Source organism: Pelmatolapia mariae, linkage group LG5 (genome assembly GCF_036321145.2).
Source record: "Pelmatolapia mariae isolate MD_Pm_ZW linkage group LG5, Pm_UMD_F_2, whole genome shotgun sequence".
Lineage (NCBI taxonomy): Eukaryota > Metazoa > Chordata > Actinopteri > Cichliformes > Cichlidae > Pelmatolapia > Pelmatolapia mariae.
The window spans coordinates 26,314,953-26,338,949 of record NC_086231.1 but is presented as its reverse complement, the minus strand read 5'-3'; the positions used below and the strand labels follow the sequence as shown (position 1 = coordinate 26,338,949).

Here is a 23,997-nt window from a genome sequence, read left to right as displayed (position 1 = left end):
TAGAAGCGTAGTTTCTTTGGGCACCGGGTGGAGTAGGGGACCATATCCTGCGAGGCTCAATGCAATGGCCTGGGTTTGAGTCTGACTCTGGGCTTTTTGCTGCACGTCTTCACTCTCTCCCTGCTTTCCTCTCTGGTCTTCACTGTTCTCTCAAATAAAGGCCAAAAAGCCCAAAAATAGTTTTCTTGATTTAAGGATTTTTAGGTTTTTTAAAATAAGTTGTATTTCTGTATTTCAGCCTATAGAGAGCCTTACCTATTTGTGACCTACTTCAACTCTCTGGACGTCATTGAGATTCAGGGACATGCTGCTCTTGGGTAAGATTGTTCTCAGCTTTTTTAAATTGTTTTTCAAGTTCTTTTTATTTTCCAACTTCTATTACTGCCATGGCTGATTTTTCTTCTCTTTTTCCAGTCCTCACTCATACGCACATCTGGATATCCCTAACCCTCGCTACCTTGGCCCAGCCATTTCCTCTGGAGCCATATACCTGGCTTCATCCTATCAGAACAAACTTCGGGTCATTTGCTGCAAGGGCAACCTTGTCCAAAGCCAAGACGGTGGAGATCTGCAGCGTAATGGCTCTGGACGCAGGTAATGACACACAAATAGCATTAAATACCATCTGCCAGTCACCTTTATACATAGCATCCCAAATATTTGGAAACGGGTTTGTAGGTCAGAGATGTACATAGAGGGAGATTTCTAAGCACGCTCCATTCTTCTGTTCTGTGTACACTGGTGTTAATGAGTCACTGGGCCTAGCTGGCACTGAGGGGCACAGGTTGGCATCTATAGGTCGTAAGTTTGGCTTAAATGTTTGAACTAGTTAAAAAAAATAAAACAAAACAGGAGAGTAATGCCATCATTTTGTCTTTTGCAGGAAGAAGAGTTCATTTTTTATCTGTAGCAGATTTTAAAAAATGTTGTCGTCATCATTCTTTATTTTACCTAAATTACTTTTTAAAGTTCTGTGTCAAATGTAGAAAGGAAATTTTTGAATAAAGACTGACATCTTCCCTTTTATGACTGGTCTGTTACTCATCGTGACGCTTACTGACTGTGCTTTGCAAGTCAAAGCTTTGTTCTACAGTGATTGTTGTCAGTGACAGAGTCCACTCTTATTTAGGAAACCAAATTGAATTTATATGATCAGTCTGTTCTGATTACAAATAGCAGTGCTGTGTATTTATATATTAGCTTATTAAATCAGCTTAATTGCAAGTCCATCAATCTCACCAAATCTGCTGAGTGACCAGAGTCCCACAGTGCCAAACTAAGTCCAAGAACTGAGACAAATAAAAACATTGCCCAATGCTCCTTTTTTTCCCCTTTTTTTTTTCTTCTTTATTTTAACCTTGGTTCCTCCCGACAGTCCCAACAAGCGTGGTCCTCCTTCCTACAATGAGCACATCTCTAAAAGGCTGGCAGCCAATCCTCTGGTCCATGGAGACCCAGGCACACCACACCGTTACAGAGAGGCTCGCACAGAGTTTCGGCGGGACAAGTCCCCAAGCCGTCCACTGGAGAGAGAGAAGTCTCCTGGCAGAATGCTGGAAAGCCGGATAGTGGGGTCACCTGGTCGAGCCATGGCAGACCCCCGGTTGGAGCGATCCCCAGGCAGGGCCATGGCCGACCCTCGCATGGACCGCTACCCTGGCAGGATGATGGATGTTCGTAGGGAGAGGTCCCCTGGACGTTTTGAAGAGCGTCAAAGGCTTCATACTGGCTCCGGACGCACGCCCATAAACCCTGTTAACAAGGTTTGTCAAGAAATTCTGCATTACGTTAACTTAATGTGTAACTGTTAGCAATAAGTTGAATATTTTTGTGTTTTATTGACATACATTGGAAACTGTTGGGGTATGGTAAAAGGTTCAGTACAAAACTTCTTCGTTTCCATTCAGGCGGTTGATTCAGTGGTTTGTGATGCACTCATGCTGCTTTTATGACAGTAGTGGGCTGTGATGTCTTGTTTTGAGTGAAATACTATGACTATAGGATGGACTGTTACAGACCTTTAAGGAGTATAAATTTCTCCCCAGACTTTATAGTCTTGCAGTGTTCATGTGGTCTTTTAAATTTGTTTAGTTTTGGCTTATACTGTGGATTTTCATGACACTTCAGGTGTGCTTAACATGGAAAGACCAGCTTTCAAGGCTGTCAACTCTTAGTCTAACTCTTGTGTTAGTGTACATTTTGACTCTCAAAATCTGTGTATTAACCTGACTTCATGTTGTTGGTTTTACCCTACAGGTGTGGGATCAGTCATCTGTTTGAAGGACAAAAGACCCTCATGTCTGCTGTGGAAGAAGAAGTTCATGTTTGAAAAGAGAGAAGATGTAGCAGAGAACCAGTGAGAATGTTACCAACTCATGATGAAACACTGCCACACATCTGTTTTGCCTGATATCCAAAGGGAAAAACCCATGGAGGAAAACAACTGTAGCTGTCAGAACGTAGCGAGCACCAGATAAATAAAGAGATGTCATTAGTATCAGGTTATAGTTTTAAATAAAGGTCAACAAAATGCCATATTAACCACCTGAGCAGGGTTTTTTGCGATGCATTGGAGCATGTCTTCTCTACTCCGAGTAGGGATTAGTAAATATATATAATTTCTTCTTCCACAAAGAAAATCTGAGATGAGTTCTCAAGTTAAGACTACTGGGTTTGGCTTGCTTCATTTAACTCTAGAAAGCATTAACTACAATGGATAAGCACAGCCATAGCAAGTGATGCCTATATATTTAGTCATTTTATTCAAAATGCCATTAACACATGTGGCTCATTTCCACATGTGCTGTCCACAGCAGCTACAGATCAGGGCAAATGTGTAGCAGATCACCTGTTGTGACACTGAGTATAACTTCTGGCTCCAGCCCTGTGCTCACATGTTAACACACAATCGTTATTGGCTAATTACAATCATTTTCAGCTCGGTCCTTAGTCAGTAATGCTGACCGGACTCGGCTGAAGCATGAATAAATTGAATCAAAATTAATTAATATATAATCCCTCCCAAAAAATACACTCTGTAGAACCACACACTAAAACTGCACTACCCACAATCCCCAGCAGCGATGGAGCAGGACCTTTCTAAATCTTCAGAACGCTATCTGACTGTAAATAGACGAGACATAATTTTATATATATTAAGAAGGAATTTCAAGGCTGGATAAGCCGTGTCTATTTTTGTTAAAGGAAAAAAAAAAAGTGACAGTGTGTCCTCTTGAATGTCCGATGAGTATTCTTTTAATGTCCAAACGTCCTTTATCAAGTGAGTGATTGTATCTCAAACAAACTTGTGTATGCACTTCCATCTGTCAAAGGCAAAACCTCAGTGCTGACCTAAACGACGGGAGGGAAAAAAGATCATGTTTGAAGCTTAAAACATAGTACTTGAGCATTTCTTTTTGTACAATGTCCCCTGCTGTTGTATATAACCCAAAATTGTTTAAAGTGAAGATGAAGAAAAAATCTTTTTGTTTTGTTTTTCTTTTCCCTGATCCGTTAATGGCATGGATATATATATCTCGAAAATGAAACGGGGTGTTGTCTTCTGCTTCTGCCTCATTTGGGTTATATTTTTAATCTACATTTTTAAAAACAAAGCACGTGAATAACACTTTCTATCTTTAAACTCTCATGTATTTGCACAGTAAATTCACACAACTATATTATATAACTCTTTTTTCTTTTTTTTTTTCTTTAAGGCATTCTTGGCAACTTAAAACATCCAGTCCAATCACAACAAATGCTAAAGTCCATCCACACTCATTTGGTTCACATGGCTAAGATGGATGTATTTCTGTACATCATGATCTGATGTATAGAAATAGAATATTTTGTGGATTTTAGCAGTATTTTTTGAATGTAAACAAACGAGATGCCAAACTTTAACTTGCCCAGTTTGCCTGTCAACAGTTAGGCGCTCACTAGGAGGATTTCTTCGCCTTTAAGTCCCCTATGATTATTTTTAAGATGGTTAAAATCTTCCTGAATGTATTTTAAAGCCAATAAGATACAGCCGATTCGTTGGTCTCAATGTTCAACAACAACAAAAACAAAGCACCAAATGCTTTAGATTGCACATGTCTTCTTCTCTCTATAGGACTCTGTACAAAAAGGTTATCCATCGTATTTGATTTTATTTTTAGATTCTTTTAAATTTGTATTCTCATTCACATGATCTTGAATCATAATGCTGTAACGCTGGATATGATATTGATGTCTGCTAACAAATGTTTAATTAGCGTTCCCTGTAGAGATTTTGTCACAGAGTATTAAATATTATAATCATTGCATTTCACTTCGATTGTGCCTCCTTCTGTTGTGCTCGTGTGTCTCTTTACAAAGACATTTAAACTTATCTCTGAGTGGATAAGCATCATAAAACAGTCACTTCTGAAGCATTTACCCTCTCTGTTTCAAGACGGCCAGTGACACGGCCATTTGTCCACATCCATTGTGTTGGAGAAGGTTTTGTCTATTTATAGGTGTCTGATCCCAGCGCTCAGCCTGCCATTCCAGTCACAGTAGCTGCAGCGGCTGCTTGATCTGAGAGGAGCTGAAGAAGAAGCCTTTTTTAACAATAGCATCTGCGTCCTAGGTTAACAATAACTCGTCTAATTGTGTCCTCTGCGTGCACGCTGTACACGCTGCGAGACGACACCGACGGCATCTGCTGCTGGTTCATCTATCGCAATTTATTTAGCAGTAAGACGATCGAGTGCGAGGAGGCTTTTATTTAGACCAGTCACCTCCCAACCTCGGCTCATTCAGCTCATTTTCACGCGCTGTCACTTTTCTTGACCTGGGAGCCCCGAGTGATGGGGGATGACTTGTTAATGGTGCTGAGAGACACATTGTAAGGACGTGTTCAGTGTCTCCAGTGTCTCACGCAGTATGTCTCACCTAGAGCTGTTGACATCCATGAGCTTAGTACCGCAATCCCTGTGATGAATCTCAACAGTGTGAAGAAGACTGAAGATGCCACTTGATGCTCTGGCTTCTTTTAATTCCTATCTATCTATTAAATTAAGTTAACCATTTGTAGGGGCACAGAACCCACTAAACGACCTGAAAATCTGACATTTTGCCATAAATATCACCAATTTGAATAACCTTGGTAGAATAAATTAAGTGATTTAATGTAAGAGCCCTGTGCAATGCTGTATTGCACTGCTTTGTCTGGCCAGGATAAGCAGAGCCAAAGATATGATGTGAAGAAGCATGTTAGAAAGGTTGGCGCTAACACAGACCTGACAGGTCAGTAAATAACACATAATGAGCTGGTGCTTTTTCAGGCTCTCTCATGCCTTTTATCAGATGGGGAACAAGAAATGATTGGCACACAGATCGGAGTTAGAAAGAGACAGTGAATTCAATCTGCAAATGCTTTGCTTTAATACACCGACATAATCTCTTACAGATCTTCTGGGCATTTCAAATTCTCAAATTGATTTGTTTTGTATTCATTCCTGCTAGGTAAATACAGTTTATACTGTATGTCTTAAGTATGTTCTTATTTATGTGCAGTACTTAAATATTTTTTGAATGTAAAGGCTCACAAGCCTGTCAGTGCTACTGCAAAAGAGGCAGGCAGAAGTTTATCGGTCACACAAACCTCTAATCATATCACTTATGCATTTTTGATTAACCTGTGGCTATCATAAAGATCAGTGTGTCACAGAGGTCGAGTTAGGTAGGCTAGTCTAATGTTCTCCTTTCATTTTGCTTTTATAAATAATGCTGTCTATGGAAAGACTAAGAACCAAGAGATTGACAGATCACACTCTTGCTTTTGTTTTTACTATACAGCACTCTCATTCACTTACAACAATTGCAGTCAGTAGTTCGTACAGACAAGACAATGCCCTGTGGATGGAGTCTTGTTTAAAGTGATTAAGTGCTTTCACCTTCAGTCTGCTCTTGATATTCTAGACCAGTTATTCCACTCTCTTTGTCAAATGCCAATCAGGACTCCACAGGGTGAGCGGTTATGTATGAGAGTGTGTGAGCATGCGATACTGTATATGCTGTATGAAGCATCATTTACCTGTCACTTCCTAAAGAGGGCATAGTTTATAAATATCATCCACTGGAGCGGAGGGCTGCGGGCTACAAAAGGCCACCCACAGCCTCCCTATTGTTCACTGGCATCATTGTTGGTCTGACCTCCCAGCTGCTCAGCCATGGTAAGTCTGTGTACTGTGTGTGTGTGCAGTGTTTGTTGGGAGGTGTGTCTTATGGCTTTGAGGATGCTGCAATTGTTTTGATGAGATAAATAACAGTTTTTCACCTGCATATCATTTAAAAGCACAGATTTTTAGCATTTTTGCAGGGGGATGAAAAGATGACATAACTTTTATTTAATTGTTTGTCAGTAGCTGTTTTGCTGTTTAAACTGCTTTTTCTTACAAAGATGCTTAATCCTATTTATTCATCTCTTCTGACATGCAGTTTTACCTGAACAAACGTGTAGTCTCTGCTTCACCTCTCCTGTCTTTGTGCTAAAAAAGGCCCCCAAGAAAGCCAAGAAGAGGGCAGCAGAGGGAGCCAACTCCAATGTGTTCTCCATGTTTGAGCAGGCCCAGATCCAGGAATTCAAAGAGGTGAATGCTGCTGAAACCACTTTCTATTTCACGGATTTCCGTTTGGCAGAGAACTGCCGAGAAATATTGCAAAGGGTGTATTAATATGCGAGTCGGCTCACCAAGGTTCAGGCATTTCTGCATTAAAAAATAAACTGCACAAAGCATTACACAGAAAGGTCTCCACTTTCTTTCTTTGTCTTTCTACTTGCATTGTTCATTGTGGCAGTATGCGCACCTGTCTGTTTGCCCGCTTGCTGGCTTGACAGCAGTAAGGCTTGCGGTATGCTGGTATGAGGGACAGTGGTGCCCAGACATCCAGACTTTGTCATCAGTGATTAGGCTGCAGATGAACTGCAGGGCATGCCCAGGATGCCACACTAAATCCGAGGGGAGGGGGGAGGATAACGCGTTATAAATACTAAACAGTGTTCATGTATAAAGATGGCCTACCAAAAATTTAAGAGAACCCAAAAAAAGAAAATGTAAAACTGTTTGATGTGACTCTGGATGCCTTTTTTTCCCCCTGTGCTCTGATCTCAGGCCTTCACCATCATGGACCAGAACAGAGATGGCTTCATCGACAAGAACGATCTGAGGGACACTTTTGCTGCTTTAGGTATGTGGACACCAGTCAAAGAAACACTCAAAGTCTTCATCCTCGCTTTTGCCGTGCGTTCGCATTGACTCTTTGGTGCTGCAGGACGTCTGAATGTGAAACAAGAAGAGATCGATGACATGCTCAAAGAAGCTCCTGGCCCAATCAACTTCACCGTCTTCCTCACTATGTTCGGCGAGAAGCTGAAAGGTAAGAACTGGCCAGCCAGTAAAAACTACATCTAAGTCATGAACACCGCATTGATGCGAATGTGTCTCAGTGCTGTTTTGATGTTCCCAGGTGCCGATCCGGAAGAGACCATCCTCAATGCTTTTAAAGTCTTTGACCCTGAGGGTAAAGGGGTCCTGAGGAAGGACTAGTAAGTGGCTTCTCACACTTGTCACGCAGCATCAGCTTGCATATGCAAATTTATTGCAAGTGAGCAAGCTGCCGCTCACAGTTTATGACTCAGTCTGACTGCAGTCATTCATCCTCACACAGCTCAGCTCCACAATGATTAAAAACCATTGTGACCTGTACAGTTCATTCACTTGTGAAAAGAAGTCTCGTCATCGCTACAGCGTTTTTTTCCCTTCCTTTTTTTCTCCTCTCCAGCGTGACACAGATGCTAACGACACAAGCCGACAGATTCTCAGCTGAAGAGGTACATTGCAGTCCTCCACCCCATGCTAATTATCATCATTATAACAGTTTTGTGAGTGTGGGTGAGTTGAATTGAAAAAAAATAAATAAATACAAGGATGAACGTCATCATGACGACCACCTGCGTCCACGTCAGACACATTTTCATGCAAAAAACAAAAACCCCTGAGTGAATCATCTTAACACCCTTTTTATGCACACTGGGTTATGGGCTGTGTGGGGGATAACATCTGATAAAAGTGGTGTTAATGTCTGCCTTTCTGTTGCTTAGATGGAGCAGATGTTTGCTGCCTTCCCCCCGGATGTGGCTGGAAACCTGGACTACAAAAACCTGGTTCACATCATTACTCATGGAGAGGAGAAGGACCAGGAGTGAACCTTCATTTAAATGCATTCGAGAAGTAGAAAGTCAGTTTGTGTACCCAGCTGTGACTTGAAACTGACTCACTGCACATGAAGGAAATGTGGACTATTTACTCAGCTTTTATGCCACCATTGCTTCTGTATTGTCCTCACTCAAGAGCAGGGGGAGGATCCTGACAAATAGTCTTTTTCCAGCCTGTAAAAATGGGAAGTTTACAGCATCAAACATCATCAAATGTCGTGCTCTTTTTCTGCTTTATCCACAGCATATCCCCCACATTCACCTGAGACTGATTAAATTATTTTTCCTTATCATTTTCTATACTAATAACCACATGCCTGTTTTTACCATAGCCACTTGTTAGGTCTTTGCTTGTCAGTCTAATAAAGATTTTTAAAGCTACTAGAGCTATGATTCTGCTGTTTTTGCTCAGATTATTGAATGCCAGTGTGGGGAAGATGGTACAGACTCGATAGAGCCTGATTTCCAGTGAATTGTCATTACCTATTCAAGGATCACACAATTACTGCCTGAAAAGATGACTATACCAGATACTCCTTAAAATCCATGTTAGGTAGTGCATCTGAGTACTTAAGAATAGCGAGCATGTGCAGCTGGTGACCCTGTAGAATCCAAAACATGCCTGCACCAGTGTCTGCGCAGAAAGTTGGGTGTGTGTGTTGGGTGTGCATGGAAATGTTTGGCTACTGAAACAAAGGGCTTTACTAAGACAAAGCCCTGTTGTTATTTTAGTGTCGTGGTGATGTAAAGAGGGTAATGCTATACTGAGGAGTTGGGGGGGAGGTTGCTCACAAAAGGATGCCATCGAGTGATCCTCACCACCGTCACCTTACCCGACTTGAGACCTTGGCAGGGTTAAGCAGGGGGTGTAAATCCTTGATTGTTCCAGTTGAAGTGTTAAAGGCAGGGAGGAGCCAGTCTGACAGTATCAGGCAGGAGTACCGTGGATACTTCATACTGTGGATGAGACGAGACATGTGGGGAGTGGTGAGGGATGAGTGTTTGGATCGACTTGGCTATTTCAGCTCCAGTTTTAACTGTCTGCAAGTGCAGCATGTGGTCAGTGAAGGGAAAAGGTGCATTTCTCATTCAATTTTTAGTTTTGTCTGGTAGAAATTACTACTGACAAAATCTCTGTCACCTAAATTTGCAGATCCTACCTAGCTCTAAGACTGAATGTTTGCTGCTCAGGTCCAGGGACAAATGAGAAACAAAGGTTACCAGGCTGCTGCTGAACATACTGAAGAGGCTGGAATTTGAACAGCCAAGTGTATCCCTCATGACAGCATGGAGACCTAGACAGAGCCAGAGAGACTGACAGTAGTTATAGGACTGCCCAGAAAAATCACCCCATGTTACTCTGTTTAACATGTAAACTGGTGGGTAAAAGTCTTGAGCCACGTCTCATTTCTGTATATTTTCATAGAAAATAGGTGTAATGTTTTCTTACAACGTGTGCAAACAAATGGAAATACTCTATGAGAGTACTTTTTAAAAAAAAAAAGAGTTTGTACAGTTTTACTGAGCTTGAAAGTGAATACTTGATGTGTTCAACTTTATTCTTCAACACGGCCTGAACTCTCTTAGACAGGCTTTCTTGTCATTTCTTCAAGTAGTCTTCAGGAATAGTTTTCCAGGCTTCTAGAAGGACATCCAAAGCTCTTCTTTGGAAGTTGGATGCCTTTTGTTCTCTTCACTGACAAGATGATGCCACACTGCTTCAAAAATGATGAGGTCTAAGCTCTGGGGGCCATGACTGATACTGTTTCATTGTGTGTGTTTTTGGGGGTTTTTTTTGGCCAGATATGCTTTTACTGGATGGGCGGTGTGTTTGTGATCATTGTCATCGGAGTCAGAATACTTTTTAATTTCCACTGGGACAATGTTGTTAGAGATGCTCACTGAAAATATAAAGATGAAAGATAGAAAGCATAAAAAATATTTGGTCTTTGATCAATGGGTTTTGATCAGTGGTTGCTGATCAGTGGTCATGATAATTTGCATATTAATGATCAAGGAACTGACCTCACAGCCCATTGTTCATTCAGTGGGCTGGTTTCAGTTATAAGGTTGGGGAAACCTGCAGTCAGCTGAGTCTGAAGAAGTCACTTGGATGAGTGACGAAACATTCCTCCCATTGAAAATGCTACGTCCAGATGAGCAGAATCAACCTTTTAGGGTTTACTTACCTGGATGATTGAGCATGCATCAAGACATAAAAAAGAAGTAAAACTAAGGCACTTGGAGTGAAATCTGAAATTTAAATGAAATATTCCAAAATGAAAACACTAGTATGTACCCTTCAGACAAGATATGAATTTGAAAATAGTCCAGGTGTCATAACAAGGAGTTGTAAACTTTCACGGCCAAAGGTAGGAATGATTTCTGCTATCTCTTTTACTGAATGTGCTCCTGTAGCTATCCAGCACAGGATGGAGAGGGTGTGAAGAGTTGTCCAATACTGACTTTAACGTGGGCAGCATCCTCTTTTCTGAAACCTTTGTCAGTTAATCGGGTTCCGCGCACACAGTGTTATTGGCCTCGCAGATCAGTTTGTTGAGTCTATTGATTGCTGCCCCCACACACTGCAGCATAGTGGATGGCACTGACTGGCCACCACAGACCCATAAAATATCCTGAGCATCGTCTGGCAGATGCAAAAGGACCTCAAGGCTTTAGTACTTTTTGTAGAGAGCTCCAAAGTTTTGTCAGTGTGAACATTGAGGTGTTTTTAATACATACGGATGGAAGCAGGGACCACTGTGTTCCTGTCCTCCTCATGCCCACAACCAGTTTCTTAGTCTTTGCCATGTTAGGCTGCAGATGGTTTTGCTCGTACCCTGCAACAAAGCTGTCCACTACACCCTTTCTGATACTCCTCACTACTGCAGAGTCAGCCGCAAACTTCTAAAATCTAACGGCACTCTGCCTTTATAATTCAAAACATGGCTGCTTTATACTTACTGACAATAATTTGAACCAAATATTTCAAATTTGGAATCATCACTCCATCAGACCTGTTGCCACAGATTTTCAGTCAGGTTCTTCTGTAATTCAGCGTACCTCATCCTTTACTCCCTGTTTCCCTTTCATAAGAATGTCTTCTTCATAGCCATAATTTCTTTAGATGAATCAACTGAAGCGTCAGGTGCATCTCTTAGGTCCTGTGTCAGGTCTTCTTTTTTCCTCTTTCTTAAGGAGATGACTTTCAGATACTGGTCATCTGCTGTAGATAGTTTTTTCGTCTTGACTCTTATTATTATTATTATTATTATTATTATTATTATTATTATTAGTAGTAGTAGTAGTAGTAGTAGTATTAGTAGTAGTAGTTGTATATTTTTAAAGACACACTGCACACTATGCTGAGATATGCCAAGTTTTCAGCTAATAGCTCTTTAAGAATCACCTTGTTAGCCAAAAATACTATTTCGTGCCTGTTAAACTGTTTTTTGGCATTTTTTGCCAAATTTGTAACAAATGATAACAAATCATTCAATGGCATTTGTTTCATTGCTAATTGTCTGTTATGTGTAGATACAACACTGGTTCATTCTTTGAGTTAGCTGTAGCTTTAAGCTTGAATGATTCACAGGTCACTTTTAAGTTGCTAACAAAATAACAATAATGTATACTAATAGTTCCTCTGAAAATGGTCAGGTACAAGGACTGGACTGGAAATAAGTGAAAAAGCAGCTAAAGTACAAAAAAAAACTTTGAAAGACCTTGGAAAGCCCAGAGTACTATTGATCAAGATCAACAGACTCAATAAACTGATCTGTAAGGCCAGTTATGTTGTGGGGATGGAGCTGTGCTCGCCCTAAGGTGGTGTGAGAGAGGTGGATGTTCACCAAGATAAGGTCAATGCTGGACCAAACCTCCCACCCACTCCATGACATGCTGGCCAGTCACAGGAGCACATTCAGTGAGAGACTGAGATTATCCACATGCATCACTGAACGACACAGGAAATCATTCCTGCCTGTGGTTATCTCACTGTACAACTCCTCCCTCTCAAAGCACAAGTACACACTGCAACAGTTGCACACCCCTAGTTCATGCAATGGGCGTCCCGATTGCTTTCACCACTATGAAAACATTGTCATTCTGAATGACACACAGTATGATGCTAAAATATATATAATCAGGTTTTACAGGCCCGTTAACTCTGAACTCTCAGGTAACAAAAGCAAACCTTTGTCTTACATGAAGTAAGATTAAAAGAAGAAAAATAACAGCACGTTAATGTGACATAAAATCCATGAAAACCAGCCATCATCTCACTGCTGAACACACACAGTGTAATTCTGTAACTCCCTGCAGGAATATTAAAGGAAAGTTACACCAATCATTTATCAGGGGAAGCGTTTTAGTGTGTGCTGAGGGTGCAATTAACACTCTCTCACAGAGGTTTATATTGAGATTTAACACTGTGCCTAAATGGCATTTAGTCTATTTCCACCTCTGAGAAATAATGGATGGATTTTCTGTAAGAACTGTCGATTTGTGCTGAGTGCGTCTGCTCAAAGAAAGCTGACTTAAGCTGTGCAGATAATGACTGTGGTCTGAGTTATCTCCTCATTTTCTAGTGTAAGGGTAAAATCTTTGTTTAGCGCACAAGAAAAAGTCTTCTCTCACGTGTTTTTCTTTTAAGATGGACTTTTCTTCAAAGTCACAGAACACAAACGTCACATGTGACAAGTTATCAGTTCGTTATTTATAAGAAATGTTTTCTTAAGCCCTCTAGCACTTTATCCTGAAATCAGGAACTCATGTTTTCTTAAACTGGCTTTAAAAATAACCTTCAAGAGCTCAGTAGCAGTGCATGTAAATAGCAACATAGTATCCCTAATAACTACTAAAAACCTTCTGTCAATTGTCTCCTTCTACATGCAAGCTTCTCTTTATTCACCAGCCATAAATTACCATTTAAAATACTCCATATTTTCCCCTCTTTTCTCACAATTAGTCTCTTTCTCTGCTGAGAAGCTGCTTTGAGTCATTTTTTGTATGTATATCAATGAGGAATGGGGGTGTGTGGTGGGGCTTAGGCCAGAGACCAGTTAATGAAGGTCTGATAATGTGAAGCTACTGCCACCATGTGGCCATTTAAAAATGATGTTGCCTTTTAGCACATTACTCTTTACACGACATTACAGCTACATTTCTTCTTTTATAATTTTACTGTTTTTTAGTTATAAAAATAAATAAATAGAGTCAGTTTTTTTTAATGACAAATGCTTGTTTGATCTAACAACACTTATTTCACTGTCCGTATGTAATCCCAGAAGACACGGGCATTTTGACTAGCTACTTACAATAGTGCATATAACATGCAAGCAGACATAATAAAATCATCAATAATAAAATCTACAGTCCTCGTCATTCCAAACTCTTAAAGGAGGAACACTGGCTTGTGGTTGTCGTTTTCCTTCCTCACCTTCACATCTCCTACTTCCTTTGGAGATGAGCAACTCTGACAAAACCTCTCCACAAGAAAGAGTACCTGCTCCACACCCAGAGTCCTCAAAACCTGAGCCCACCTTATTATGTTCTACAGGTGGTCCTAAAGAACACGTTTATTGCCTCACCTCATTTAAGTCATTCAGCCATTTAATTAATTATTTTATTTATTTTGACACGTCTGACTCTCTCCCTGTTTTATTTTCCCCAGAGACCTCGGTTAGTTTCCTTTTTCCCTCTCCTTGCATTGTGAGGCTGAGGAGGATCTCTAGCTTGCCCGGTTAGGAATTTTAATTTTATAATTTTTCCCTGTGAGCTTGCTCTGCTAACTGTAAACACTGCTATCAGCAAGAATGTACGACATTAAAGATTGAATTAACTAACACAAAAAAACTAAATTTAGCTGACATAAAAAAATACATTAATAAAAAAAAGAAATGTAAAAAGCTACATTTAAATCTTCTATGAATGTATAAAATCTAATACTTTTATACTACATAAAGTATTGAAACTCTGGAACAATATGACTTATTAGGGTCCCATATAGTTTTTGTTTTTTTTAAGTAAAATAATCAACTCAATCTAATTGACTCCAGACTGCGCTCAACTGAATGTACTGTAGCGTCCCTTCAACACCACTCTCCGCCGCTAGATGTCGCTGGTCCCTGCGTGTTGTGGCTTGTGGGCTGGGGGGGTGGGCTGGCTGGATGTGGGCAGCTGGGTATGTGTGTGTCTGTGAGTGTGTTTAAGACGCGTCGACTCCAGCAGGAGCAGTAGCAGCAGGAGGGGGACTTGAAAACTTCACTGCGTCCAGTAAGAGCGGGGATTTGGCGATTTAGAGGCTTCCAGTCCAGCTGCGATCGTCGGAGAGGAGGACCGGTCCGGTTCTCAGCACTGGAACCATTTCCGGCCAACATGGATGATTTAGGTAAGTTCGTTCGCCGCGGAGGCAACATTAAAGCAGAGCGCGTGAGAGTGTGTGCTTTTAGCGTAAACACACAATGCTAGCGCTGGAGGGCTGACCAGCCCGACGACGAAGAGGAGGGGGGCTTTTCCGCAGGTGGTCAGTAGATGTAGTTGGCTTGTTTAAGTCGCAAGTGTTCCCCCTTGCCAGGTGGGCTGAGTTATCCAGGTTCAGCTGCGAGCAAGTGCGGGGTTAAATGCACAAAAGGGCCTCGCGTGCTGCTGGCACGGGGAGGCATCTCGTTACTACGATAATGAATGTAACAGTCGTCTTATTAGCTGGTAACATGAAGATAGTCCGCTGGACGGTACGTTTGCACTGTCCTCCTCAAAAATGGGTGACGGAGTCGTGCAGGACTGCCGGAACTTTTTCATGCGCACACCTGGGATGAATGCGTGAATCAAACCGCTGCTCATTTGGCTTTTTTTTTCACTGGTACACTGACCTATGCAGCCCCTCCTGCTTGGTGTCAGGATTATATAAGTGCCGCAGCAGGTGGGAGAGAAACGGTCCCATTAGTGCAGACTCTGGTGACACGCGATCATTGACAGAGTAACACAGTTTGTTTGATCAGTTGGATTCAGCTGATTGTTGTCAAGCACGCGCAGACGAATCCAAGAGACCCGTGTTGCTTCTGCCAGTAAAAATCAGGTTAACCTGACTTATAGTAGACTTTATAGTGACATCAGAAAATAATACATAGCCGGGGGGGGCTAGGTTCTGACAGTTCTCTTGCTTTAGTAGTTTAACATTCTCACTATGAGCCAGTCAATCCTCTACCTGTCTTAGGTTGACAAGCTTACAACCGTGCATTTAAAAAAACTGTGGAAGAAGCAGCAAGAGGCTGGGAAAGTAAGTGGTACATAAAGGAACAGTTTAGGAACATTTTAAGTGGCAGCAGGTCAGTGAGATGATTGCTTATAGAAAAACATTTTAGAGAGGTAGAGTTTCTCTGATGGGCCGGGGTTTACAAATCTGGAGGGAATCTGTAGAAATCTCTGTGCGCAAGGGGACAAGGCCAAAAATTGGGAATTCTTCCAGAAATCATTGTCTGTGAACACGGTTTGTCATGCTATCTGCAAATGCAGGTTAAAGATCTATCGTGCAAAGAAGAAGCCAAACGTGAACATGATCCAGAAACGCTGCAGTTTAAAATGGACTGAGGCAAAGTAGAAAGCTGTTATGTGGTCACGCGATTCGAAATTTGAAATTGTTTTAGGAAAATGTAAGGGAGACCATCCAGCTTCTTACCAACGCTCAGTTCAAAAGCCTGCATCTGTGACCCATTAGTGCCCATGGAATTGACACTTTGCACATCTGGAAAAGTACCATCCATGCTGAAAGGGATATACAGGTTTTAAAGCAACACACGCTCCCATCCAGGTGACGTCTTTTTTAGGGAAGGCTTCACGTATTTTAGCGAGACAATGGTGAACAGCATACTGGATAAATTACAACCACATGGCCTGCCTGCAGTCCCGACCTTTCACCAGCTGAAAACATTTGGATACAGGACTGCTGAGCAGCTTATGTCAGGCAAGAATGGGACAGCAGTCCTCTCACAAACGTTCAGCAGCTGCTCTCCTCTGTTCCCAGATGTTTACAGATCGTTGTTAAAAGAAGATGGGATGCTAAACGGTGGTAAACATGATCCTGTCCCAGATTTTTGAAATGTGTTGCTGCCATCAATTTCAGAATGACCTTTATTTATTCATTTTTTTAATGTAAGATTTTCTCAATTTAAAAGATATGTTTTCTATGTTCTACAGTGATTAAATTAGGGGTTTATGAGATTTGCAAGTCATTACATTCTGTTTTTATTTACATTTCACATGGCATCCCAACTTTTTGGGGAATTGTGATTTATCTCCAGGGAGATAAAAGCATCCAGTGTAATTAAAAACTAAATGGAAGTAACGAGGCTTGCACATGGCTATCGGGATCAGCAATTTCTTGTTAGTTTTTCCCCGGTGACTGCATGGTTAAGTTTAGCAGGACATCCACGAAATGCATAGGAGTCAGGTTCATTGGTTGCTATAAAAAACACAACCAGTGTGTTTTCGTGAAGTCAAAGATGATGAATGCCTTGCAAAAGCCATCCAAAGGGGATTAGCACCCTCTGAGAGCTGCAGGTGGACTTGCTGGGAAGAATGTTGCAGGCACGGCTTCTGCTTTCAGGTTCTGCATGCTTAAAATATCAAAAAAGGAATGAAACAATGGTGTTTCTTTTTTTCTGTTTTCACCTGGATGTAACCCTTTTGGGCCAAAACCCAGATCTCAGCTTCATGTGTTGGTAGTGGGAGTGTACCAAGAAGTCACTCTATACCCAGTCAGCGTTTATGGACACATTCTCAGCTTACACGGGCGAAGGGCTTTCCTTAAAGTAGCTATGTAAAAAAATCCAGCCAAGGGTAATTACCATGTCACAGGGCTGTAAATTCTGTCATCATTTTAGCACAGATATGTAAAACATGTTGCACACATACGTAGCGAAACGTTGACACCAGATCCTCCCCGTGCGATTGATAGATCTCTGTTATCACGCTGGCGCTATGGAGCTACAGCAGGAAACTTTACCTCCACCTGCTTATGAAAATTGGATGCACTGAAGGTTTAAAATGGCTTTAGAAGCAGTAGGGGATATAAAGAAGCACCACCAGTGGAGTTTGAGTGAGCCAGTCTGTCTAGTACACAACTCAAAGAGGACAACGAAGTCTAGGTGTATTTTTAGCCCGAGGAGAGTCCGTCTTCAAGAGCTGAGCCAGCAGGAGCACCAGGAAACCTTTCACCAACCTGCTCTCATCTCTCTCTGCCCTGTTTTTCTCACTTTTCATTCAGTTTTTTTTCTGTCAATTAACTGGCTTGTCTTTACTCCTAAGCCATTTTTCCCCGTGATCCACACATGTTCACACCCAGGGCTTTTGTTATATCACTGTGTTCCTTCCGCAGCGGCTGCAAGAGCAGAGCACCGCTGATCTCAGGCTGGATGTCAGGGTGAATCAGGCCCACATGCAGGGTTTGGGCCTCAGCCAAAATTTATCCTCTTTAAAAACGCTGCACTGCCCCACCCTCTCTCTTCCTACTCCCCACCATTCCTGTGGTGAGCCACATGGGAAACTGCAGGCTCCAATCTATTGACAGTTTTAAGCTGGCTGAGTTTGCAAGAGAGGAGGTTATTTGGCCCAAAGCAGATCGCAAAGCTTGATCGCTTGCAATTATCAGCTTTTTTTTGTTCCTCCCCCTCCTTTGTTTTTCTTATGCAAGACATGTAATTGTGTTATTTGCATCTCCTTTTGTTTGTGCAGTCCTTGTGGTCTAGGTGCTGTGGCATGTTCTGAGGCAAACTTTCATTGACCTCCCCTCCTCAGCTATCAGTGCTGCAGAGCGTTGCTCCGTGCTTCACTGCCCTGGGCCTGCAACAACACGACATGAATGTCAAACAGCCTAAAAAGTTAACTTCCCTTTTACTGACTAATGCGCAGCACCTTTCAGTATTTCCTTTTTATGTCTGCAAATACAGTAACCGCTGCGTTTGTCTCTCACTCAGATTAATACGTTTCGCTGTCACTTTCTCGGCATCACTTCAAGTGGAACGATTCCTCAGAGCATTGGCGGCGCAGCAGCTGCAGTGTTGGAAATGTCACTCACCTAGTGGGCGTGGGCAAAGCAGTTCTTTTACGAAGTCCAAATGAGATGTGATGTAGCCTAGATACCCAGCAGAGTCTAAATTTAGGTTGGCTCATTGTTTGTAGACCAAAGGAAACATCAGACGCCTCTCACGTGAACATCTGTCATTTTTTTCCCGCATGTTCTGTGTTACACTGTGACACAGATGTCATGTATGCCTGAGCGGTACTTTTTCACTCTGTCAGGGACGCAAAATGAGCGAGAAACTTTTCCCCTTCTCTTTTTTGCAGTCACTCGTTTCCAGCAATTGTTCTATTTCTAATTCCAGATTTAGCTAGAAGGCCGTTAATGTTGTCTGCCATCAACAAAGCAGTTGAAGAAAATATCAAGAAACCTGCCTCAGTAGTTTTTTGCATAATCTTGTGCAGTCTGACCTAAGAAATTATTTTGCAATTATACGTCAATAGATGGTGTAAGGGGAAGTGAAAGAGATGAATTTGCAAATAGATGAAGTACATACCTGAATTTCATGCTAACGTAATGAACTGACTTTCCTTTGATGTATTATTAGGATTCTTTGAACGAATAGTGTGACAATTACAGCTACATATGTCAACGGGGGATCTTTCTGAGGTGTCGGGAAGCAAATTTTGCGATCTTTGGACTAGCCATGCTTCTGGAAAGGACAGCCACCGAGAGAGGAAATGTTTCACTGTGTGACAGAGTTCAGGCCAAGGTGAGCCTGATGCTGTCGAAAGCAAGGCAGGAAGTCTACGTTGTGACCGCCAAATTACACTTCCCAAGTGTACCATATTCAGATACAGAATATGTAGGTTTACAATTACTTGTAAAAAAACAAAACATGGAAACATATTCAATTATTTTATGTATCTAAGTATTCAGTTATTAGGCTTAAAGCAGCGATGTCACACTGATTTCTTTGTTGTAGCCGATGTACAGCGCATTTGGAGAGAAGTTTAATCAAACATTAATTCCCTGAGATATTTTAATATATAAAAAAAGTTCAGTTTCAATTATATATCTCACTGTTTCTACATGATAAAGAAATAATACATTTTTATAGTGGATAGTGGCAAAACGGGACCTTTCTTTCATTTAATGGTTTATTGATTACTTGATGACTTTGGTGTAGTGAATGGTCATGGAGGAGGTCATTATCACTTTTTTTTGCATTGCAGCTTAAAAAATAATTTGAAAGTTATTTACCAGGAATTGAGATTTCTGCAAAAGATGACACTAAGTTGCGTTATTTGAAATAGTGAGTTCAGTACTTTTTGAGTTTAAGAGAAAAGTTGCAGTCCAGCTTTGCCTGCTTCTGTTACTGTTTTTGATTATGGCTGCTCATTGCTGTGCTGAGGTGCAGTTCTAAATCACCTGAGTACTGTGAAGTGTAAAAATGTGACTAAGCTTGAAAGTTCACATTATTCAAAATCCTGTTTTTCTTTTCAGTAGACCACAGAAAAACCCCTGCAATCACTTGTCTGTAGTGACTCTTGCCCACGCTTGATGATAAATCTCTAGTGACACATGCATGCAAGTCAGACATTCAGTGTGGCAGCTAAAGGCTAGAGAGAATAACTCACCTCCTCCTCGGTTTGTCCATCTGTTTGACTTTTAAAAATAACGATTCTGCAGGGCTTTGAAACATATGGTGCACTCACACATACACACACACACACACACACACACTCACTTATATGCACTGAAAACAGAACTTATTCACGCTACTGATCACAGAGCGCTGGTGTGGACACACATCTCTGAATAGGAAGCTGACTAAGCAGCAGCACCTCTTCACTAAGCCAGCCGTCGCGCTATCTCTTATGGTCTCAGCACATGGTAACAGCAGCCTGCCAGGTCGATACTCAAGCAGCTACTGTAGAAAAAGCTCTCAAGTCAAAAACAAAAAAACATATTTAGAGTCACAAGATACAAGCGAAATCTCTCCATCTTTAGTATGTCTGGAGCTATAGTCTAACCACAAGCCAGACTGTTGTTACCACAATGTGCACTATTTTTTTTGTCAGCTGATTTTTCTGCACTCTTTTTATTGGGCAGCTTCACATTCAGCTTGTAGCCATGAGGTTTCTATACTGCTAACCGACATCCTGGTGGGTTGTAGTTTTGGTCATTCTAAATGATGAAGCTGCCACATCTTGTTCCATATTGACTCTCAGAATGACTTCCTCGCTCGAGTTCTTGTCTTTGTTGCTTTTTTCTGATGTTTCCATTATTTGTGTATACATTAGAAGCCATTGTCGGCCTTCTTCATCCCCGCTAAGCTCTGATGAGTTGTGCTCCCTGCTGACTTTGCTGCAAGACTCTCATCCCTGCCGGTCCGTCAGTGACTGACAGCTCAGTTGATGCGATGCTGCGGCTCCTTTGATGTGAGCCAGGGAACAGCTGGTGTAACGGTTTTGCATAGAAGATGGTAATTGTGAAATTTTGTTTGGTTGCGGTAAGAGGAAGCACCATGTTTTTGTAACTATACTGGCGTTAAAAAAGTGGCCCAGTGCTTCCATTTAAAGCCTCTCCAGCTCCCGTGAACATCACATGGCCTTTCAGATGCTTTTAAGCCTCTCCCCTAATTGCTTCCTAAATGTCATTTTTCATAGAGGTGGCACGTTGATGTGGCTGCAGGCTGAGATAAGACATCACTGCGTTATTAGGAAATGTGTTTGTGCCTAGCAGGTTTCCTCTGCCCTTGGCACAGGTTTAAATAGTCACTAACGCACTGCCGGTGCTGCCCTACTTGGGGTATAGAGCTACCACAATGAAAGCCTTTGATGAAATTGGGAAGTTGGGAGAGTGGAGGAAAAATAAGTGTGTGCAAAAGTGTTTGTGTGCGTGAGCGTCTCAGCTGGACTGAGCTTTAGCTCTGTTTACAATCAACATCTGGCTTGCTTAAAGGGGTCACTGCGGACACTCTGATCAGCTCCCATTAATGTTAATGGCAACACTCATGTGAGGATTAGTGCTCCTCAGGTTTATAAGGGTGTAGTATTAACAAGAGAATACACAATTATAAGTGGCTTCTGGCACTTGGATGGAGTTGATTGTTTTCCAGTGAAATGATCTGGCCCACTTTGCAGACCTCGCTAACCCTCCTCTTCATCCCCTTTCCTTCTGTCCTTGTCTTGCCGGAGGGGACAAAGAGCTGCTTCTTTTCTGGTGCTATGACCTAATTCAACCCAGGAAAAGACAGAACCCGAAAGAGCTGATTAATAGAAGGGGGAAATTGCCCATCCTTTTGTTTTATTTTGCATAGCAAGCTTTACAAGGTAACATAAAAACTGAGAATTATTTTCAGCTTGAGATTGTAGTTTATTAAGAAATCTCCTCTTATCTACTTACACACTTTCTCTGGAGATTTCTCAATTTCTATGATATGATATTATGCATGAAGCTTAAAGTACGTCAGTTCTTAAGCCAGATTTGTATTAATTTTACCCTGTAACTATTATCTGCAGTTTTATTCACTTCATATTGAACTATAACAAAGAAAATAGCTGGTATTTGTGTTTTATAGTTACTGTTGTATCAGAAACTGAAGCCATATAACTCACTGGTCTGTGGTGCAGTTTGTATTTTCACATTTATCTAAAGAAGGAACAGTTAAATCTTAACAATAAAGTGCAGTTTTGCACGCACACATGCATATATGGTATATATAGAATTGGGTCAGGGATAATGCACAAAATCGACAGACAGTGTGGCACTTCTGCTTCTCTCTAGACCGGTAACCTGTAGTGTGCCCTCAATTACTCCCTAAATCAGTAGATTCAGCAGCTGACAGCGAACGCTAGCATTCTCTGTTTGGTGGTAGGGCTGAAAAAGGTTTGGTTTAATGGGGAAATGTCATCACAGCAGAGACTTCTTTGTAGTCCAGTGCAGACTTCCTGTTATAATTATAAAACCTCAGCATGGCTTTATGCAGATATTCAGGAAGCGCTTCTTTTGCTTGTGGCTCTGTAGTGTATTTTTGCTCTTAGTTTCAGTGGAGAGTCATCTTATGCAATTCAGTATAACACTGAAAATGATTGTCTCTTTTAGTAGATGACCCCACCCTGCCCTCCTGCATGGTACTGCTGAAGTAATTTCAAGCAGCTTTACTTCATTCACATGCACACAGTCTCTCAAAACAACCAGACTGGGCATCAGTTAAACCCCAAACTACCTCAGCCTTTCTTTAAAAACCTTTGAGTTCACAGGGGTTTTGAGCAAGAATAGGATGGAGGTGAGAAAAAGCAAGAGGGGTTTTTTATTATGATTTTATTTTTAGTTTATGCTATTTGTGTATGTACAGCACTTTGTGAACCCTGGTTTTATGTTAAAGTTCTTTATAAATAAAGGTATAGTATGGTAAGAGGACATGTTGTATCTTTTCCCTGGTTTTGTTTCACTTACAGATACTCTCCTCGTTAGTCCCATGTATATTATTTGAACATTAAAATAATATTACTTTCCTCTTCCCTTCAAATGCAATAATTCCATTTAGTTGATAACAGGAGAGCAAGAGAGCAACAAAAACAGCAGAAACCAAGTAAACCAAGCGCCAGCCGACATATAAATGAGCGGAGGAGAGAAGAAGAAGTGGAACTATTAATAACAACAAATGTCTCAGTGTGATATTAATAATAACGATAGTACTGAAATGTGAATTGTGACTTTTTTTAAAAGCATCTCAGTGATCTGTCACATTCCCGCAGTGCAGAGTGAAAAGAAAATATAAAAATAATAACTAATAGTTAAGATCCAAAATCTAATGTCCACTTTTTTGCTGCTTTCACTGTGACTATTGTGAGGCAAGAGGACAAATGTGTAATTGTGTAAAAGCAAAGCTGAAATAATATCACTAATGGACTTGCGTTCTTGGATGAAAAGCTCCCGGAGATCTTATCAAGGAGCGACCTGGATATAAATGCTATAAATATGTTATAAAAGTTAAGATATAGCACAGTTTTTGTATCGTTTGGGTTTTATTGGATGAACTTGCAGTGGCGGAGGCGTCGGGACGCTGGTTTGACACTTTGAAGTGGTACTTCCTCCGTGGAACTTGACAGAGATGAGGTGTCATAGTAGTTCAGCAGTTAGCATGATGTGGTTCAACCCTTCTCAGAGCAAAAGTGCGATCAGTTTTAGAAGAAGTTTTTTTTTTTTCTTCTTTTTTCAAATAGCTGACCTAACTTTTCCTCTCGCCTCAAGTCACAGTATCGCCTAATCGCCTCTTTCTCAGACAAAGGAGTATGCATGTAACACAGAAAGAGAATAATTATGAGCTTTGAAGTTTATTTGGTGAATAGTTATCAATTTGATACCCAGCAGGATCAAAGTTTGCATTTATTTTAGTAGTAACAGGTAGAGTGAGTTTAATATTGGCTCTTCTATTAGCTTTTTTTTTTCTTTTTTGGTCATTAAATCCTGGGAAATATTACCTCCTCCTGTGTTAAATGCTTTAATTTGCTCAGCAAACATCCAGTGTCTTTGAAGCTCTGCTGTTAGTTGCTGGGGAGGTTTGTGTATAGCGGGTTTGTCATAGTGTTTTGCAGAAAATTAGCTGCCTGCTGGGGCAGAAAATGGTGAAATGAGAGCAGAGAGATTGAACCAAATAGTGAAGTTATGCCCTGGGGTTCTGTTTTTTATGAAATTTCCACCATGCAAATTGCAAGTTGCAACATGA

General features: G+C 41.2%; 3 protein-coding genes across 6 annotated transcripts in view; all 3 read left to right on the top strand.

Annotated features, from left to right (window-relative positions):
* cita (citron rho-interacting serine/threonine kinase a) overlaps nt 1–4,297 on the top strand; it is a 37,427-nt gene extending 33,130 nt beyond the window's left edge. For all 4 annotated transcript variants that reach the window (XM_063474498.1, XM_065470896.1, XM_065470895.1 and 1 more), the window contains 4 exons: nt 239–317; nt 415–594; nt 1,376–1,763; nt 2,257–4,297. In XM_063474498.1, the coding sequence (XP_063330568.1) occupies nt 239–317; nt 415–594; nt 1,376–1,763; nt 2,257–2,280 (671 nt within the window). In that variant the 3' untranslated portion in view covers nt 2,281–4,297. The remainder of the gene's footprint in view (nt 1–238; nt 318–414; nt 595–1,375; nt 1,764–2,256) is intronic.
* Nucleotides 4,298–6,581: 2,284 nt separating this feature from the next.
* myl2a (myosin, light chain 2a, regulatory, cardiac, slow) lies at nt 6,582–8,233 on the top strand. Its single transcript, XM_063473136.2, has 6 exons — nt 6,582–6,617; nt 7,140–7,215; nt 7,300–7,404; nt 7,495–7,573; nt 7,810–7,858; nt 8,129–8,233. Exons 1-6 carry the CDS (start codon nt 6,582–6,584, stop codon nt 8,231–8,233), a joined length of 450 nt encoding a protein of 149 aa, XP_063329206.1.
* A 6,221-nt stretch (nt 8,234–14,454) lies between these two features.
* The window catches only part of LOC134627971 (paxillin-like), a 30,276-nt gene continuing 20,733 nt past the window's right edge, over nt 14,455–23,997 (top strand). The window contains exon 1 of the mRNA XM_063474495.1: nt 14,455–14,633. Coding sequence (XP_063330565.1) covers nt 14,621–14,633 — 13 coding nt within the window. The 5' untranslated portion in view covers nt 14,455–14,620. The remainder of the gene's footprint in view (nt 14,634–23,997) is intronic.

Coding starts and splice junctions, on each gene's coding strand:
- myl2a (XM_063473136.2), top strand. CDS start 6,582: ATGTTTGAGCAGGCCCAGATCCAGGAATTCAAAGAG. Junction 7,216..7,299: donor GGACACTTTTGCTGCTTTAG/GTATGTGGACAC, acceptor TTGGTGCTGCAG/GACGTCTGAATGTGAAACAA. Junction 7,859..8,128: donor ACAGATTCTCAGCTGAAGAG/GTACATTGCAGT, acceptor TCTGTTGCTTAG/ATGGAGCAGATGTTTGCTGC.